The sequence below is a fragment of the Pleuronectes platessa genome, chromosome 22 (assembly GCF_947347685.1).
Source record: "Pleuronectes platessa chromosome 22, fPlePla1.1, whole genome shotgun sequence".
In the NCBI taxonomy this organism is placed as follows: domain Eukaryota; kingdom Metazoa; phylum Chordata; class Actinopteri; order Pleuronectiformes; family Pleuronectidae; genus Pleuronectes; species Pleuronectes platessa.
In genome coordinates, this window is record NC_070647.1 from 17,207,221 (window position 1) to 17,227,755 (window position 20,535).

General features: G+C 46.1%; 1 protein-coding gene across 1 annotated transcript in view; it reads left to right on the plus strand.

The window, feature by feature from the left end:
• The window catches only part of tmcc3 (transmembrane and coiled-coil domain family 3), a 30,474-nt gene extending 10,162 nt beyond the window's left edge, over positions 1-20,312 (plus strand). Inside the window, exons 2-5 of the mRNA XM_053414604.1 lie at positions 16,805-16,969; positions 17,542-18,317; positions 19,036-19,171; positions 20,007-20,312. Of these exons, the coding sequence (XP_053270579.1) occupies positions 16,805-16,969; positions 17,542-18,317; positions 19,036-19,171; positions 20,007-20,312 (1,383 nt within the window). The remainder of the gene's footprint in view (positions 1-16,804; positions 16,970-17,541; positions 18,318-19,035; positions 19,172-20,006) is intronic.
• Positions 20,313-20,535: the final 223 nt, after the last annotated feature.

Here is a 20,535-nt window from a genome sequence, read left to right on the forward strand (position 1 = left end):
CTACCCATGTGTCCATCTGTCCATCTTTCCATCTGTCCATCTGTCCATCTGTCCAACTTTATTTAAAATATGAATCTAAATTTTATAGTTCTCTTTTGCCCGACATACTAAAATAAGTTTGGGATAAATTGGAACAACAGCTTTTTTTTTTTTTATAATTGATGTGAGCAGACAGGTCCCCTTTATCTTATAAATCAATTAATGAGGGTGTAATCGATATCTCCCGCAGCCCCTCCCTGCGTGTCGCGCGGTGGGCGGGGTGTAATCCAGCGCTTCCCCGGCTCCCGGTGCCGGAGAGGGAGAACCGCGGCGGGCGGGCTTGTGGAGCAGACACCGCGGCCGCTGGTCTGTGCCCGTCGGTCGGTTCCCTAACAGCAGCCGGGAGACGAGCGTGTGGAGCCGCGGCGGGACGAGGGGGGTTTCCCCGACGATGTTAACGGACCCACGGGCAACTTCGCACCTGAGGAACCGGGAGAGCCCGGAGGTCGTGGCCGGGGACAGCGGCGCTGCGGCGGGGGGAAACTTTCTGAGAAGTCCGGGAACACGGACACCACCGGCGGAGCCAACATGGTAAATACACGGGTCACCACCCGGCTAGCGTTCGCTAACTCCCCGCGGAGATAGACCTCGGTGTTTGTCGGTGTGGAAAGCGAACGACTTCAGCCTTTCTCCTCTGTCCTCCCTGGTTCTTTAAATTAAGTGGAAAACGAACTAGACTCGCGGACATGTCGTGTTTTAAAACGAGCGAACCCTCGAGTGTTTTATCATCAGATATCAATCCTCCTCTTCTCCCCAAGCGAACAGCTGTTGTGTGCTTGGTTCCCTGCGAACGGACCAGATTCCTTTGGGAAAAAGCCCCATTTAGTTTTTGTGTGTCTGAAATGTGAACATCGCCCAAAGCAGAACGTATTTAAATACTCAAAGTGAAGCCTCAGGATGGTTTCTGCAATTCGGCTCAGCTATAATACTTTAATAATCTAATGTTCCTCTTTATTTCTCCATTCTTAGCATTGGTGTCTCTTTCCCATATAATTATACTGTTCTATAAAAATGGAATGTTTCCCTAATGGGGTTTGGTGCAGATGAACTCCTTCCACATCATGTGCTGACCTGCCGTTGAAGTTGTTATAACACTGAAGTGATTCAGACACTGGGCTCAGGCGACCTTTAACCAGTAGGACCATCATGTCCACTGACCAGATTCCATTTAAAAATAGCTTGATTTATTTATTGCTTTGAATACATGAACATGTTTACATTCTCCACGTGCGGCTTTACGAGCCTTCTGCATTCCAGCACAGCGATAACACGATAATGATTTGACATTCTTCATATCGGTATCTCATTGCTATAATAGCGTTGTATTGATGGAACCACTGACCATTTCGTCTAATGCACTTTCGGTTATTTACTTCTATTTATATTTGGCTTCAATACTCGTATCACTTGTGTCTTTTAATCACCTTATACTTAAAATATATGTATTTCGCACATACTTCTTTACAGTGACATCTTTGTGTTAGTTCTGGTGGCTGGACTTTCTCCCTGGACTCATTTTGACCTTTTAATTATTCTTCTGCTCTTTGTGTTTGAGTATTTTGTTTGCTAATGGCTTTCTTAATTTCCCTTGGGATCAATAAAGTATCTTTCCTTCCTTCCTAATGGATGTTTGGTGCAAAGGAACTGAGGCTCTTTCACATCGTCTGCTAATCTGTTTACAGAAGTCGTCCCGACACTTACAGTCTGACAGTTTGCTCGAACGACCTTTCACCACAGAGACTCTGTCATGTAATCATCAAGGACAGCTGTTTGCAAACAGTATAGGGCCCCTCGGGCGCAGGCCGCGGCCCAGCAGGTCCGACCGGTCTGTCAGCCTTGATTTCAGGTGGAGGTTCAAATCTCTTCCTCCTCCGGGGTTGGTCATATCCAATCACGGAGCTTGCTGTTTCGAATGCCGGGCGTGCAGCGGCGACATGCTTGTGTCACTATTCCTTGGAAAGGTTGGATAACATGATGTGTCACGGCAGACAAATGGTTTCCTCCCTGACCCAGTTACAGGGTCTCGAGTACGGATAGTGTCTCTGATCCGTGGAGGCCACTCGCTCACACTTCAACACTTGAAGAGTGAAATAACAGCTTTTAGAAAGACAGAGGGTGTCCTGAAATTCACAGGTCTCGAGTGAACCACACATTTAAAAGGCTCTTTAAAAAATTGCTTCATTTGAATATAATTGTTTAAAGACAGCTAGAAACCTTTTGAGAGGGAATATGCCAGCTGACACCCACAAGCACAACTGTGAGCCACGTCTCTGTGAGGCATCGGCGCTCCCAGGTGCCCAAGCAGACATGCACACATTTAAAGAAGGCGTATTCTGCTCATATCCAGGTGGATGGAATTCATTTTTTAAAGGTTTACTTGCTCTAACGAAGGCTGGTCCCCTCTGTTGTGATTGGTCATTGGTATTTAGAATTCAAACAGGTCATTGCAGCTCGAATATGAACCCCCCTCACGTTTTGAATTTCAAATTAAAAAGTGAAAGCCCCATTAAGAAGCATGGCTGACTAGCTGCTACGCGTGTGTCATGCAAATGTCGGTGTTATCGTCTCGGCTGTTAACGAGCGAGCAGCTTCGGGAGCAGTGTTATCTGTGGAGGGGAGGGGCTTCCTGTACCACTGCCTGTTGGCTTCTTTGCAGAAATTCCAGAAACACTGATAAACATCTTATGTCTCCATTGAAACTCACTCATGAGGGCTTTGTGAGCTTTAAGTAGCTGCAGGGAAGATCCTCCCGTTCTCGGTGGTTAACATTTATCTGACAACACGCATGGGGGGGGGGGGGGGGGGGGGGGGGGGGGGGACTTGTGGGAGTGTTGACTAAGCATCTTCACGTTTGTGGAGGGCAGAGTGCCTTGCTCAGGGGCGAGTTGTTGTGGAAGTATCCAGCGTTAGTCATTCACTTTCCTCAGGCACATTTTTCTTTTTAGGCAGTAGCTGGATAGTCCTGCGTCTGTGGGGGGGGGCGTCAGATGGAGCGGGATGTTGTCTGAAGTCGGGAGGAACCTGTCAGAATGATTTCTGCTCTCTTTTCTTTTGTTAAGTGTTTTTAATTACAACTTATTAACCAGTTATTCTCCAAATTTGATTCTTAATCGCTTTCAAACACATCCAGTCAACTCATTTCAGTTCTTGTTACTAAAATCTCATCCATACGTGCTAAGCCCCTCTCGTCAAAGATGTTCTCTATCGTGTCTAAATCTTACTTCTCTCTTCTCTCCCATTCTTCACGGTTGCCGGCTTGAATCTTATGCAGCAGGTAGAAAAACAAGTGTCTTAACCTTGGGTGCCTTCATACATAATGCAACACATCTGGTATTTCTTCAGAGTCTCCTGAGTTCAGAGGGTTGTTGTCGCCCGGAGCCTCGACAGCTGCACAGACGCTGCATGTTCAAACTGGTCGGACACGCACGGCTCATGTGTTCGCTGATGATGTGATGAAAACAGAAGTGATCTAATATCGGGGGGGAAGGAAATTGATTCGTTGAGGCCGGGGCATGGAAGAAATCGCTGTTTGCTCGGTTTATGGTTTTATCAATATTGATGGCTCTTAAAGGTCGGTGGTATCTCCTGTGAGTATTTACATAAGCGTAAAGAGCGAGTGGGTGGTGGTGCATAGTTAATGCTCGGAGTATAGCCTCCTCTCCTGTTATCATTAGATCACCCTCTGTGCTCCGGAGTTTATGTTTGTGTTTGATGTAAAGGAAGGGGGGGGGGGGGGTTGTGTGTTTCCTTCTCCGAGTTTCACAGATTTCCCTCCGGGCTGCAGTGTGTGTGTGTTCTCTAAGATTTGTTCCTCTTGGCCAAGGTCTAATTCAGCTTTGTTGGTACAGAGATACCTGGAATTTATTCACCAGGGAAGAAACATGCGTCTGCCTTCAGTCGCAGGAGGATGAGGCTCCTTTGTTTGGGGCTAGAAATACGTCATGTAGAGACCTTTTTAAAGGGTTGTGTTGTGTTGTTAGACACCAGAGAAAAGCAAATAATGTACCTGCGGGTATTTTGGTTTATCTACCTCATGCACACATGCATTCAGGTCTTAGTTCTGTTTTTCAGATGGTATGTAAAACCTTTATTTCAAGTAAAGCTATAAAACATGCAACGTGTGTTCCTTCTCAGTTGTGACCGTCAAACTAGATCATCAAAGAAGTTCTATGTGATTCATTCTCTGTGGGTTTTTTGTTTTCCAAGGCTTTCACCTTACAGATCGGGGTTAGAGGTGGAGAACAAGGAAACAGAGGATTCTCTTCTGGTGCTTTTCTCTCCAGAGTATTAATTAGATAATGGACGTATTGTTGCCGTGCTGCTCCGAGAGAAAACAGAGCTTGAATGTTGCATCTTGTGATCCTCAGGTCAGAGCTCATATAAAGGCCCATAGGTTAATGGCCTCTTCACACACATACACACACACACACACACAAACACACAAACACAAAAACAAAGTGACTCACCCCCATCAGCACAACAAATCACTGAGATGAGCGGAGCTGGGGTCATTGTTTGTCCATTCATTGGGAACCTACAGGGGGGAGTGAATGCTGCTGAATGGGGGGGGGGGGCTGACTGATGGTCTCCGCCTCTTGAATCGCTTCACTCGCTTTTACCGCGAGATGCTCGGCCGCGTCTGTTGTCACAGCAACCGGTGGGATCTGTTTCCCTATCGCTCTCTCTCTCTCTCTCTCTCTCTCTCTCTCTCTCTCTCTCTCTCTCTCTGCCGCTCTTTGTCGTATCGTGGAATAACCGAGGGGTTTAGATCCATTATAATCGAGGGGGCGAGCGAGCGTGAGAGGAGAATCTGTGACCGTATTCTGCAAATTGTGTAAATTATTTCACATGTAGACAAACAGGTTTCTCTCTCTCTCTCTCTGCCTCTCCCTCTCTCTCTCTCTCCCTCTCTCTCTCTCTCTGGGTTGGGATTAGGGATTGAGTGGGCTAAGCTGACAGTGAATAGACATACACCAGCAGCGATGCCGGGTATGTGAGTAACACGATGCGGATTAAACCGACACACAAATTCTCTGCCCATCAAAGAGATCTTGTGTTAGCCTAATGCACACACACACACACACACACAAACACACACACAGCTTTTCCCCCTTAGTCATAGCTTATAATGCAGATTCTTTCTCATTTATTAGACTCTTGTGAGGAGACATATTTAGCTGCTTAAATCTTGTTCGGCCCTTCGAGCATTTTCCATTTGAATACACTTAAACCTCCTCTTACTTTACAAATGTGACAACACGACATAATAAATGCTCAAGACGTGTAAAGCACTAAAAACACTGGAACATAGTTTTTGTCCTCATTCCACTTACTGAGTCATAAGCGACACCAAATGTCATAAAAACACTGAAGTTGTCGGCTGCAGCCTTCGTCAAACACACACTCCAGTTAGGGACCCTGTGCAAATAAAGACATTCAGTGCGATTCCACCTGCCAGTCACGGTTACACAACTCACACAGTGGAGTGTTTGCATGTGGCCGTGTGTTGAAATTAGAATTCGGGGTAATTCAGACCTCAGGACCGCGTACTGTAGGTTAGTGGGCGTTTATAGTAGAAGAGCAGTGTCGGAATCAGGCGTCCAAAAATATGCATCTGGACTCTTTGCTCTGTTTGGTATCTAAATACAGAATGTGTGAAGGTACAGTATGTGAGTATCAGACATCCCAGTGATGTGGTTTCTGCAAGACCAAGGGATTTAGACTGGGAATTCCTTTACACCAGGAGAGAGAGCTGGATATTTTTCACCATTTACTGACATTTTGTCGACCAAGCGATTGATTTATTCATATGAAATAAATAGTTGACAAATCTCGGGGCTGCAGCTATTGTCGTTATCGATTAATGTTGTTTTGTCATTTTGTTAGAAAAACTGACAGACAAACAGAAAACAGTTAAAATCTCGTTATTTATTCTCTTTTTGTTCAAAGGCACTAAATCATCATATTTGAGAATCTGCATCCAAAAAATGTTCAACGTTAATTCTTGAAATTGCTACAGATTCGTTTTAAGTTGTTTTAGTTGATTGACAAACTGTCGCAGCTCGAGACTAATAGATAGTAAAAATATTGTCCTAAGATGGTTTTCAAAACAAATTAAATACAAATCAGATTTTCTTTGTATGAAGGAAAAGCAAGAACCCCACTTAAAAATAATATATTTTGTCCTGATTCTGCAGTATTCAGTTCTACAAACACTTCATCAGTGGATCAACCTTTTCTCATTTCCTTTAAATGTCTTTGAATTTATGTCTAGAACTATTCAATAACAGAAAGTCCAACGACCCTTAACAGATTTCAGTGATTTTCTCGGCCCCTCAGGGACTCAGGGGATGGATTTGAGCCCTGATTGTAGTCGTCAGTGGTTCTATCTTCACCCCCCCCCCCCCCCCCCCCCCCGACTAATGGTGAGGCTGCTGGCTCGGCTGTAAAAGCCGAATCCGAGACTGTTCCTAACGTTCAGCGTTGGGACCAAACTGAATGAAAAGGCAATCAGCCAAACCGAGCGTGTGCTTCATTAACGATAAGAGCCCTTCACGTGTGGAGAAGTAGCTGCTTCTCTTTAGACATCGCTCCTACATCTCGCCTTTGATTTGAACTCTTGTGTTTTGATTCTGTTCTGTGGGATTTAAAGGTTGATTATGATTCATGTCATTAGCTGAAAAGGTTTCCATGCTCTAATCTTCAGACAACATCCTCATAATGTCAATCGCTGCAGTGTTTGAGGAGAAGGGACTTTTTTAAAAGGTGGGACATTTATGGCTTTTAAAATTTGCACAAAACATATAACACACAAAAAATGAGGAAAGGAACACAAAAAAGTGTATGTCTCCTTTAAAGTGATTCAGTTTATGACTCATCAATCTATGGATTATTTTCTACCATAGTCTATTTACAGAAATGAAATTATTGGAAATGTCTGGACTTTACTGAACAATTCTTCATATGCTGCTGGGTAGTGGAGCCTCTGGTTCAATGTTGATTTATGTCTCTGATTAATCCCACAAGTATTAAGTTGTTTATTTGACCAGTCTGAGAATCAGTGGTTGAACTGTTCCCTTTAAGGCCACGATGCAACACTCTGACCTTATCTTGTGTGATTGCTCTGTTTTTTAAATCTCTAATCCGATCCTGATGATCCACCTGTGGAGTTCAAACTCGGGCAGGGTTTTCCCCTCGTTCTCCTCCCTCGCCCTCTCGCTCGCTGTCACTCTCTCTCTCCATCACGTCCTCCTCCGCGCCCTTTAAATCTCTGTTTCTGTCTTTTTGCTCCACCTCACACATCTGCATCCTCACCCAGCACCACCCTCCCCTCCCTCCCCTCCCTTTGCATTTTGATTTCCTCCCTGCAGCGTCTGAACAAGAGCAACGGCAGCCGGCGTAATCTTTGCTCTGGTAAAAAAAAAAACTAGATTAAAATCTCAGATTACAAGAGGAGAGGAGAGAGAGCGGGCGAGAGATTACAACCTTTTTTTCAATCGGGTCCCAAACTGCATGTGGGAGTGTAAAGGAGGTCACGTATAAAAATACACATGGGTCAGATTGTGTAGAGCTATTCGCTGCACATGGACAAACCCGTCCTGTGGTCATTGTGGAGCTGCTGTCGGACACGCACTGGAATCTGTGTGAGGTGGATCTGGTTAAATCTCCGGAAAACATGGTAATGAGCCGGTGAGAGCGACACGTGATGGTGGGAAAACTGGAAAAACACACAAAAGAACAGAAATATCTCATGATGAAAAAAGTATGAGACATCCATACAGATGTCAACTTGGAGAGGCGACAAGATTCGAAGGCTTTAGGCGATAAGGACAGACGCTAATCCAGATGTGCTGTGACCGACTCTTCTTCATGTGTGAAAGTCAAACTCTGGAAGACGTCCTGACCCAGTCTGTCATGTCTGGAAAGTGGAAACGGCCCAGTACACGTTGTGCTTGGTTTTTCAAAGTTGTGTGTGTCGTCGTTGCTTTAATGAAACAAACTTTATTGGGCGAATCATTAGCTGATACCCAGCTCTCCAGATAATTAATGGATTTCCAACAGTTCATTGATTTTCAACTCGATTGTCCGTCCACAACTCTCCTCTTTTCTCACTCTGCTGGGATTCATTGATTGGCTGTATTACCCAGTTTCTCTCTGGTGTTGTAAACAGCAGTGAAGCCGACTGCATCTCCTCTTTGATCTTTTCTCTTTCTCTATAAGTTCCTTTGAAAACAAACTCTGGAATGAAGCTTCCAGCCCTGAAAGACTCGGCCGAGCTTGAATGAAGCCGTCAAATTGTAGGAAATGTCAAATGCACATAATTTAATGTGCCCTCACTAAATATAGCTTTTTATCATGAAATATCAGTAGCATCATTCATTCAGGGACATTAGTTAATTACAACAAACAGATAAAACCAGATTAACAGCTGCACATCTGTGTTTAACATTAAACACCATCCAGTCTGATTTAAAACAAGTGATGAGTTCTGCTTAGATTGTTTCATCTCACTGCTCTAACATGAAGAAGTGTTTTTTATAAAACCATGTTGACGACTCTATTTACATCAGATTTCTGTTGAAGTTGAGGCAGCAGCTTCCTCTTTGCATCAGTTTGTGCCGAATGTGGTTTGAGAGTTTAAAAGCACAAACTCGAGTGTAACAGCAGATTCAAGAGCTGCCGATTTTAACCACCACTCGAATCCAGACAGGCCCCTCAGCAGCTGGAGGAGGGAGCGCCGTGACATTTTAAAGAAGTCCACGATGTGCGGAGGAGGACATTTAATAACTGTTCACATAGTGACATCAGAAATGTAAATGTCCAGTTTGTTTTTAAATCTATGGGTATCTATCTATATCATGATACGCATCATAATACCTGTAAAGTAGAGTTAACCTGAAAATCAAACATGTTTTATCTTTGAAATCACATCCCTTTATAGTAACTTTACTCTTTTCAGTTCTTTCTAAAGTCTCAGCCAGTCGTCCCCTGACGTCTGTCCCCTGACGTCTGTCCCCTGACGTCTGTCCCCTGTGCACATCTCAATCAGCTGGAACCCAAACTTGCAGCAACTGCCTCGGTTCGGAGACGAGGGGGGGATGAGAGGAGGACGTCTCAGTGCCTGACTCAGTCTCGACCTCCTTCCTCCCTCCATCTGTGGATTGTTAATGAGGCACTGCAGTGGAAGGGGGGGGGGGGGCATGTCACTGCAGCACTGAGCCACTTTCATTCTCTATGAACGTGTCAGTTTGACAAACTACAGAGCTCTGCTGGAAATTAAACGTCTTCTCAAACAGCTTACATGTTGCTCAAAGGCTGAAATTTTGAAAAGCTCTTTTTTCTTTCTAAGCCATGTGATGTAGGATTCTCGCTCTTTTCCAAATATTGAAATATAGAACTCCTGTGACCTTTAATAGAGGCGTTGCCACAGTGTCGGCAAAGCAGGCAGTTATACCTGGGCCCCCCCAAAGCAGAGAGGGGCCCCGAGAACAGCCACACATCCTACCAGTCGGCCCCCAGGTCCCGTTGGTCACGGGGCACATTCCAGTCCAGTTTCACTTGCCACTATTTCGTCAAACACACTGTTTCCTTCCTGTTCATGTCACACAACATCCCTTTTGCAGTAACACAAACAGATAGTGGCACTGATGCTAAACGCTTTTCAGACACTTCCCATTGATTCCCTGTTGTCTTCACTGGTTTGTGGTTCCTGTAGATCAATGCAGAAGCCGTTGAGATGAGATAATTGCCCAATGTGACATGATTGCTTAAGTGCTGTTGAATCCAATTAAGTGGCGTTAGAAGCTTGACAGTAAAAGCATTGCAGCAGTGAAGCGACTGCAATCACAGTGAAGAACAAATGAGCAGAGACGTGTTGATCAGTGAAGGATCCTTTCAGCTCAGAATCCAGCATCTTCTGATCACCTGCAGGTAGAAGAGGATGTTGTACGACTCAGACTCTGGACAATGTGGACCTGTCCTGTTCTGCCCGCCACGTCAGCGTGTGTGTATGCGCCTGGGTGTGTGTGTGTGCCTGGGTGTGTGTGTCTGGGTGTGTGTGTCGGGGTGTGTGTGTGGAGAGAGGCCTGTTAGGACTTGAAATTGGTTTCCAGGCTTTGCAGCGACACTGTAATCACACACACACTGTTTACTCCCCTCAGCCCCACCTTGGGTTTGGCCTGTGTGTGTGCCTGTGTGTGTGTCTGTGTGTGTGTGTGTTACAGAAAGTAGAACAAAGATGTCAACACAAGCGAAGGCAGAATCAAAAAAATGTTGGACTTTGGACTAATTGCTTTCTCTCTGGATTGTGTGTAGATCTTAGATCCAATACCAGCAAGCTTCCAAATAATATACAACTTATTTAACATATTAAAACAGCTGTATGTTGCTTATCCTGCATTTTGATGAGTTATTGTTAGAGTTGTCTGGTTCCATCTTTCGAAAACTGTACTGTCACATACGGTAAATGTCACCGTTTTACTATTTGCTGCTAAACTTCTGGGGATCACTTCTTCTTCTTCTTCTTCTTCTTCTTCTTCTTCTTCTTCTTCATTGTTCTAATAATAGAACAGAGCCGTGCAACTGTTGTTTTGGAACAGAGAAGAAGAAGTGATTGCATTTGTATCTGTGTGGAGCTGATAACAAAATAATTGTCTGTTAAGATTTTTAAGATATTCGCCTCAAATATATGCAAAACCATCTAGAAAGTTTTATTATCCTATTCTTGTTTATTTTCCCATATTTTTTTATACAATCTGCTTGTTATCGCTCATTCTGACAACAGATTCTTATGTTGTCACATAAAACCGATCGATTATGATATTAAATTCAAATCTAGTCCAGACAGTTTGGTTATTGTTGCTCTGAATCACTTTTCCCTTCACAGCCTGAGCAGCATATGAGGAGACGTTGGTGTCGAGCCCTCGTTACGAGGCTGAACGTTGCCTCCGCTCTCTCGTGTTTGTCTTCGAGCCCATTTCCAGTTTTCCATCTGTTCCTGGCTTTTTCATTTATTCTGTGTGTGGCTCTCTGCTGTGTCCGCTCCTCGCTTCCCCACAGGAGGCTTCTCTTCTCTGGTCACAGAGTCAAGCTGCTCCCCCTCAGGCTGGTGGATCTGATTCACATGAGCCAAATGTCTCATTTCACCTCGTACTTGAAGTCGTAAAAACTTAGTTTCTGCCTCTGTGCTCGATTTGAACACAGTTTAAAAACTCAAAACAAATATCCAGTGCGGTTTTTAATGTTTTTTCGTGGCACATATATGTTTCTTACTTTTTAACTGTTTAAATCTCACAAATCAAATATGCAATAGAGCTGTTTTCCATCATGAACCCCAGAAATTGTCCAGAAAATGTATTCTGCATTCCTGTAATCTCTTGTATGGGCTCACCGGACATTTCACCGGGGGGGGTCTGGCAGGAAAAGTTCTGAAAAAACTAACTCGGACATTTGAGTTCTTACATTCAGCCCCTCTAGAAACTTCCAGGGAAATCTTTGGACTTAGGTCTATGTCTGAAACCAACAGTTTGAATAGCAGACTCGTGGATAAAGGAGAAGTTTACTCTTGAGATAAGAAACGTCCTCCAGGCAGTGGAGTCAGACGTGTAATGCTGTTGTGAAGTGCCACAGCCGAGGCTCCATATTTCAAAGATTATGTGAAGATAATTTGAAAATTTATACACCACACGCTGCTTAATAGCCCACATTGAGCTCGATTGCAATCTTCTTGATGGAGAGCGCCGTTAAAGATCCATTCCTCGACCGTGTTTCATTTATTATTCATGCAGAGGATACAATCGTTTTGTTGCACAAGAGTGTTTTAGTCATCTGTCCGTACAGAGCGTTCCCCGCCCACTCCGAGCTGGTTGGATATCTTTGACTTTGCAGGTGCTGTGGGTTTGTGTAACTGGGACTGACTCTGTGGCATCTGGGTGCATTAGAGCCGGTGTGCGAGCTTCCTCTCGAGCCCTCGGGAGGCACAGTCATAAATTAGAGAGAGGGGGGGGGGGGGGGTACTCATCTGTGTTATTCTCAAGTCGGCTGGAACAGAGTGGCCTTGGCAAATATGAAAAGGGAATCGCCGGATTAAGCCTTTCAAAAACTTGTAAATGGTGCCAGAGTACGTTTCCGTGTTTGAACAGAGAAGTTGTGTGTTCGGTGCTGTCGGGTAAGAAAGTGAGAAAACATGTGTTTATAGAAAGTAAAGAAAACGGGAAGGACTTAAATAACCAACCATTTTCAGCCCAGCTATGACGGTTACTCTACAGGGAGATGGTTTTCGAGAACTTCTGAACTGAAATATCTTAAAAACAGTTTGTCAGATCATTTATTGTTCTTTAATTCATCATATTTCATGATGTTTTGTTGATATTTCTTTCATCAGTGCAGATCCTCCCCCTCTGCTCCTGTGTGGGACCATCACATGACCGCATCACACTTAACAGTATAATCATCGGCAGGAAGCTTTTCTGTGATGGGCCTTTTTTAAAAACCCTGGTTTCAAACATCTCCGCTGAATCTCTCTCTCTCTCAATCCCATCATCCTCTGCTCCTCAGCACTCACACACACACCAGCTTCATTGAGTTAATCTGGTTCAGGGGGCGCGTGGCCCCGTGTTGGGTTCGATCCCAGGAACACTGACTAATGAGGTGTAATCTGGTGTATTCATTTTGACTGTACGTCTAGTTATTACTTCATCACATCATAAAATCAATGTTCACTCTCTGAAAATCATAACCAGCAGATATGTGACATGTTTTCTTGATAAATTAATCAAACAAAATTTAATTATTAGTATTAATTACTGAATTAATTAAATGCTTTTTTTATCTCCATGCAAAAGAGCATAAAATGCGATTGTGCTGCTTAAGACTGGTTCATCTTACATCTGGAATTAATGATTATTTTCATTATTGATTCATCATTTGTCTTTAAGTTGATGTCTTTAAATGTCTTGTGACAAATAACATTTATGTACAGGACATTTTCTTTTCTTTACTCTTTTCTTTTCAAGCACACATGGAAGGTTTCATCTTTCTTTCAAAGGCCTCGTGTTGATGGATCAGTTCCTCAGATCGATTCCCTCATGCATCAGCAGCCGACAGCTTCTTGTCGTGTTTTGACCAATGATCGAGTCCCACCCTGTCATACTGGCTTTTTATCAAGATGACACTGATCAGCTGACGGGTGGAACATCGTGTTCCCCTTCTCCTCGTGTCTGACACGGCTCCACCTCTGGCTCCTCAACCCAAAAGGTTTCCTGGGCAGGTTCCTGTGTGTTGGTGCCAGGCCAGAGTCTCCCAGTGGCAAGGTCCTTACTCCCGGCTCCATCAATGAGCCGCTCAGATGAGGAGCTGGATCTGTGGGAGTTGGAGTAGCTCTCACTGGCCCACTCATTCACTCTCTTTCTTTTTCCACACGCGGTACAGACCACAGGGTTGCTCTGCAGTCTCTAATCTTAGAATTTGGAAATAAAAATACTATCTAAATCCCACACAGACACACAGACACACGCATCCGCCTCATTTTGTTAGCTTTGTGTGGATTGTGCAGCAGTTTGGGGCTTTAACAGATGATTCTTGTCATCATCAGAACCATAAACAGTGAATTCAAAAGGGCGATGAGTCCCTTCTTCCTCCCATTCGCACAAAAATGAAGGAGGTGTGTTATCAAAGTCCAGATGATACACTGACTCGACCAATCGTGGATCAGTTTCAATTAGGACGTCGCAGCCCACAGAGAAAGAACGTTTCTCAATCAATTATCTGTTGAAAATGGATTCATCAATCCTCCCTCTTCAGTCCTGACGTGTTTTTGTGATGACGTGTGAGAGAGAGAGGATCAGTTTCCTCGAAAGAGAAACAGAAACAGAACTGAAAGCAGCAGAGCCTGTTCTTGTAAATTGATTCTTTTCTTGTGCATCAAAGTTTCCAGGAAGCTGCACATGTAAAGTAAACCGGGAATTTAATTTGTACTTGTAGGCTGTTTGTCGTGGGAAAGAAAAACATAATCTGATTTATAGGATTGGAGCAGCACTTTTTATGTCGAGCATTAGTTTCCTCCGAGGAGAACGACTGGACGCCATGTTTCACTTTTATGAGAAGCACACACACATCCACTCATACATTTTTTATTACTCGGAGAAGGGCACCAGACAAGTGAATGTTCCCTTCATATTTCCCCGTGGAAATTTATGTGTATTGGCCGTGTGTCCAGTCATCTGTGCAGTGATCTAAATGGCCTCAGTGCAGAGCGGGGGGCAGAGGCTGAGTGCTGACCAGATATCTGCTCTGTCCCCAGGTCTCTGCTCTGTCCCCCTGTCTCTGCTCTGTCCGCCTGTCTCTGCTCTGTCTCTGCTCTGTCCCTCTGATCTCTGCTCCATCCCCCTGTCTCTGCTCTATCCCCCTGTCTCTGCTCCGTCCCTCTGTCTCTGCTCTATCCGCCTGTCTCTGCTCTGTCCCCATGTCTCTGCTCTGTCCCCCTGTCTCTGCTCTGTCCCCCTGTCTTTGCTCTGTCCCCCTGTCTCTGCTCTGTCCCCCTGTCTCTGCTCTGTCCCCCTGTCTCTGCTCTGTCCCCCTGTCTCTGCTCTGTCCCCCTGTCTTTGCTCTGTCCCCCTGTCTTTGCTCTGTCCCCCTGTCTTTGCTCTGTCCCCCTGTCTCTGCTCTGTCCCCCTGTCTTTGCTCTGTCCCCCTGTCTTTGCTCTGTCCCCCTGTCTCTGCTCTGTCCCCCTGTCTCTGCTCTGTCCCCATGTCTCTGCTCTGTCCCCCTGTCTCTGCTCTGTCCCCCGGTCTCTGCTCTGTCCCCCTGTCTCTGCCTTATCCCCCTGTCTCTGCTTCCTCCCCCTGTCTCTGCTCTGTCCCCCGGTCTCTGCTCTATCCCCCTGTCTTTGCTCCATCCCCCTGTCTCTGCTTTGTCCCCCGGTCTCTGCTCTGTCCCCCTGTCTCTGCTCTATCCCCCTGTCTTTGCTCCATCCCCCTGTCTCTGCTTTGTCCCCCGGTCTCTGCTCTATCCCCCTGTCTTTGCTCCATCCCCCTGTCTCTGCTTTGTCCCCCGGTCTCTGCTCTATCCCCCTGTCTCTGCTCTATCCCCCTGTCTCTGCTCTATCCCCCTGTCTCTGCTCTGTCCCCCTGTCTCTGCTCTATCCCCCGGTCTCTGCTCCGTCCCCCTGTCTCTGCTCTATCCCCCTGTCTTTGCTCCATCCCCCTGTCTCTGCTCTATCCCCCTGTCTCTGCTCTGTCCCCCCTGTCTCTGCTCTATCCCCCGGTCTCTGCTCTATCCCCCTGTCTTTGCTCCATCCCCCGGTCTCTGCTCCGTCCCCCTGTTTCTGCTCTGTCCCCCTGTCTCTGCTCTGTCCCCCAGTCTCTGCTCTGTCCCCCTGTCTCTGCCTTATCCCCCTGTCTCTGCTTTGTCCCCCTGTCTCTGCTCTATCCCCCTGTCTCTGCTCTATCCCCCTGTCTCTGCTCTGTCCCCCCCTGTCCCCCCCAGTGCTGGTTTCATGCAAATGACAGTGGGATCTGCTCACATGTGAATAGCGTGACTCGATGTTGAGTCACCACATGTATGTTGAGATAGGAAGCCCTTGTTCTCCACCTTGATGACCCCGTTCTAGAGGCGATACACACATCTCTTTGAGGATTGTGTTGCTCCTGGTGGACTTGCGACCTCACTATCCCGGCTTTGTAATGATAATGTACTCACAGTTGTACATTGCCTGGAGGAAAAAAACATAAAACCATAAAAATACTGTGGTTCTGGGCAAGTTTGAATGTTCATGGCCGTCTCCTTAAAGCTATAAGTGTTTTCAAATCTCATCCCAAGCTGCCGGGGGATAGAAAGTCTGAGCAGCGGTTTAGAAAGAGCCTCAAATTATCTCATGTATCGTGATAAAACCAAGCAATTGAATTTGTGAGCGTACAACCTGTAAATCTATTACACAGGTTTGTTCTGGCTGGTTCTCGCCGTCTGGTTGGACCGATAGAAGTGTGATGTCCTGAGTGTGTGAGCCATCTGGAATCAGGAGTAGTAAGAAACGCTGTTTATCTCAGAGTATTAACATGAATGACCGTGGTAAAGAAGAAGAGCAGTAGGTATCATAGGACGTCTGTTCGGTGCCGGGGGACGTGTCCCCTGATGCTGCGGGACGTGTCAGTGAACCTGCCTTCAGGACATGTCAGCAGTTTGCCTGTGTGTGTCTGTGTGTGTCTGTGGTTGTGTGTGTGTGTATTTTGAAGCCATGGAAACTAGAGTCACCACCTACTAATATTTTAGGTTTTCTTACATAATTGTGTGTCTTTGTCAAAGCAGAGAGGATTTCTCAGGACAGGAGGCACAGGGGGGGGTGGGGGGGGTTGCAGCCCCAGGCTCTGCACTGCTGACTTGACCATTGTGTCGTCTTAAGACAGATTTACGGCCTCATCAGCTGCACCCCCCCCCCCCTCCTCCTCCTTCACTCAAATCTAAAAACTCAAGAAGCCTCTGAAGATGACTCAATACTCTTTTGATCCTCTTCTCTTTAAGCCCTGTGCCTTTTTCTTTCCAGAAAACTGGGAAGATGAAAGAAGTATTTGAACAAGGGTCAAAAAACACCTGATGGAGCAATGGCCCCAGATTGTGCAGCAGGTTTCTGGTTCATGATAAAACCTGAATGTCTGTAAACACACTGCAGAGCCAGACATGAGACTTTCACAGACAAAATGTGCATCTCTAAAAAAGACAATTTGCAAATACAATCATAACTTATCTTCCTTCTCACCCTCGTGTCCTCAGGCGGAGCGCGGCAGCTGCGATGTCAACATCCTCAGCATCCCGGTGCCGATGCGCCGCGGCGGCTCCGAGTCCAACCTGGTGGACAGCGTCGGCGATGACGGAGTGGGACTGGATTTCACCAAGGGAGCACTGGGAATCGACAGCCTGCAGCAGAAGACCCTCAAGGTCAGAGGAGACGTAACGTGAATTTACACATGTGACACGTGAGCTGCTGAGCATGCATCACACGGGAGGAGAAGATCAAATCCCCTCTGCTCAGTTCGCTGGAGATTCTTTTAAACAGTAATGAGGCAATTCCCATTTAATGAATTAGTTGAAATAATGAAAAGTTCTGCTCCACCACATCTTGTGATTCATTTTATCAACGTCCTAATCGTCTACTCATTTCTTTTAACAAGTTCTAGATAGACTACTCAGAGTGGAGTTAGTTTAGTGTGGTTTGATTACTTTGGGGCTTTATCTGCAGTTGTGGAGGTAATTTGGGGCAGAAACAGGAACCTGGTGATGAGGTAATAAACAGTTAGTTTAATGAAGAGCTGCCCCCAGTGAGTAATATAAAATAAAGTAATAAACAGAAAGTAAAAAGTGAATTTCTCTTGATATTGCTCCCAACAAAGCTCCTTAAGACAACGATACTTTACAACTTCAAATGTTTTATATATGAAGAAGAAATGCAGTATTTAGAGACTTTGAATAGTTGATATATATTTTCTTTTCTTCTGTCGTCCTCCCTTCAGGTGACGGAGCAGATTAAGGTGGAGCAGGCGGCCCGGGACCAGAACGTGGCCGAGTACCTGAAGCTGGTGAACAACGCCGACAAGCAGCAGGTGTCTCGGATCCGCCAGGTCTTTGAGAAGAAGAACCAGAAGTCGGCGCAAAACGTGGCCCGGCTGCAGAGGAAGCTGGAGCAGTACCACCGCCGCATGAAGGACAGCGAGACCAACGGCAAGCAAAGCCACAAGGACGGCAAGGAGTCGGGGACGCTCAGCAAGGAGGGCAGCCTGCGGGACGTCAGCGCCACCGGGAGACACCCGGCGCTGGACAAGGTGAAGACCATCGGGCCCGGCGTGTCGCTGTCGCCGCCGTTCTTCTTCAACAAGTCCCGGGAGATCGCCAACCTCATCAGGAACAAGTTTGGCAGCGCCGACAACATCGCCCACCTCAAGAGCTCCATGGAGGCGGGGTCAGGGCTGCAGGTGGACATCTCGGCGAGGGGGTTGAGCGGCAGCGCCAACACCGTGGCCAAGGCGGGCAAGTACCAGAGCGACGACGAGTGCTCCACCGGGACATCGGCGTCCGCTGACTCCAACGGGAACCCAGGAGGGGGCTCCATGGCCGGGTCGGGGGGTCCTGGCAGGTCGGACTCTAACGCCCGTCTGGGGGAGGTGCTGGACATGGTGCGTGAGATCAGGGACGCTCAGGGACAGCTGGCCGAGGAGATGGAGACGATGAACACACAGTTCAAACGAGACTATGGCTACTTCACACAGGTGCTGCAGGAGGAGCGATACAGGTGAGTGAAGGGCACACGGGTTTGTGGTGTTTTTCACCTTAGGGAATCGAACCCCTCACCCGTGGCAGCTGGTGCTCACACACTTAGATCCACTGGGAAGAATCATCTGTGAAAAACAGCAGATTGGAACAAGTCTGGTTTCATCTGTGGCCACAAGGGTCCAATCTGTCATCGGAAATAAGAAAACACACAATATTTAAAATAGAGTGAAATCTGTAATTAACACATCTGAAGAGTTAATTCATTCTTCTTGTGCTTTGGCTAAAAACAAACACATAACACAATTGACCAGCAGGGGTTCTTTAGTGTTTGTTGTGTCCTGTTTTTTTCCTCTGCAGCTGCACTGCACAAAACAACACAATAATCCAATCAGCGCCTGCAGTGACGCTCACAACTGGGTAATTTCAGTTTGCACATCAGCTGCTGATCTCACACCAGCTTTTGACAGTTTTATGGGGGAACATTACTTTCAGCTTTTGTCTCCTAAAAATAGCCGGTGGAGCTTACACACAAATCCCCGGACTGCTGCTGCTGCTGCGTCAACCGAGGGCAAATGTTTTGTTGAGCAGCTTCGGAGCAGTTGTAGATAAACTGCTGCTCTCACCCACACATGAATTATGCATCGTTTTCTTACTCCATCTTTGGCGCTCGGCCTCCACCCACTCTTTGTGTTTCTGTGTGTGTCTGTGTGTGTGTGTGTGTGTGTGTGCGTCGTAAGGTATGAGCGGCTGGAGGACCAGTTAAATGACCTGACGGAGCTGCACCAGAATGAAACCAGTAACCTGAAGCAGGAGCTGGCGAGCATCGAGGAGAAGGTGGCGTACCAGGCCTACGAGAGGGCCCGGGACATACAGGTGATGTTTTTATATTCATATATTTATATTTATATATATTTAGACGCTCAGTTTACAGTCAATATGAGAAGATGTTATTTACTAAAACCTTGTACCTGGATTTATCTGCTCCTCAGTTTTGATTTCAGAATCCAACTGAGGCTTTAGTCATTTCCAGCCCATGTTACTGCTGCATATGATTTACATAACTTTCAATACAACAACAGAACAATATGAAGAATAGAATAAAGTTACAAAACAGTGCTGGTCACCAGGGGAAAGTTTCTATGGTTACTATTACTCGGAGAGAAAGAATAAAACAATAGTAATTATAATGTTTATTTCTGGAACCACTCTTCATCCTCCATGTCATTGTTGTTACCAACTTAAATTATAACTTGCAGCAGGTTTGAACAAAGGATTAAAGTATGAGCCGTGTAATAACTCATCATGAATTAAATACTTTTAAAGTTTTGGACTGTTTGTTTGGAAAGAACAAGATATTATCAAGTTATCAATTTGGACTGTGGGATGTAATGGACGCTTTGTTTTACTTTATTTTCTGATATTTTTTACAGATCTTTCTCATCTTATATGCAAATTCAAATTATATATATAATCAAGTATCAATTTAAAACAAACCAATTTACAAAACAGTGAGAGAAGGTTTCGTTTCTCCCACCATAACCAGTATCTAATCACTTCTGATGTGATTCACTCCTCCTCTTAATTTCTAATGGAGCGGATTCAATTCAAATCTAATTAACTTTACTGCCTGTCTCAGTATTCCCATAACCCTAATCATTGTGTTCTTGTTTGTGTGTGTGTGTGTGTTTGTGTATGTGTGTGTGTGCAGGAGGTCCTGGAGTCGTGTCAGACCCGCGTGTCGAAGCTGGAGCTGCAGCAGCAGCAGCAGCAGCAGACGGTGCAGCTGGAACACACCGATGCCAAAGTGCTGCTGGGCAAGTGCATCAACATCATGCTGGCCATCGTCACCGTCATCCTGGTGTGCGTCTCCACCGCGGCCAAGTTCACCGCCCCGCTGCTGCGGAGCCGCCTCCACCTGGCGCTCACCTGCGTGGGCGTCTCCGTGCTGGCGCTGCTGTGGAAGAACTGGGAACACCTGCAGGGCGCGATGGAGCGAGTGCTGCTGCCGCACTGAGCCGAGCGGGCGAGCGAGAGCCGAGCGGTGCGAGCGAGAGCCGATCACCTTCGTCCCAACCCGGGTCCAGGTCTCCAGGTCTCCAGGTCTCCAGGTCTCCAGGAGGACGTGGTGTCACTGAGACACAGACACTGGGGAGGAGTTTACATGAATCCTCACACCAGCCACACAACTCCTCAGCTGACTGGTGGTGACTGGATTCATGGCTTTGTGCGTTGCATGT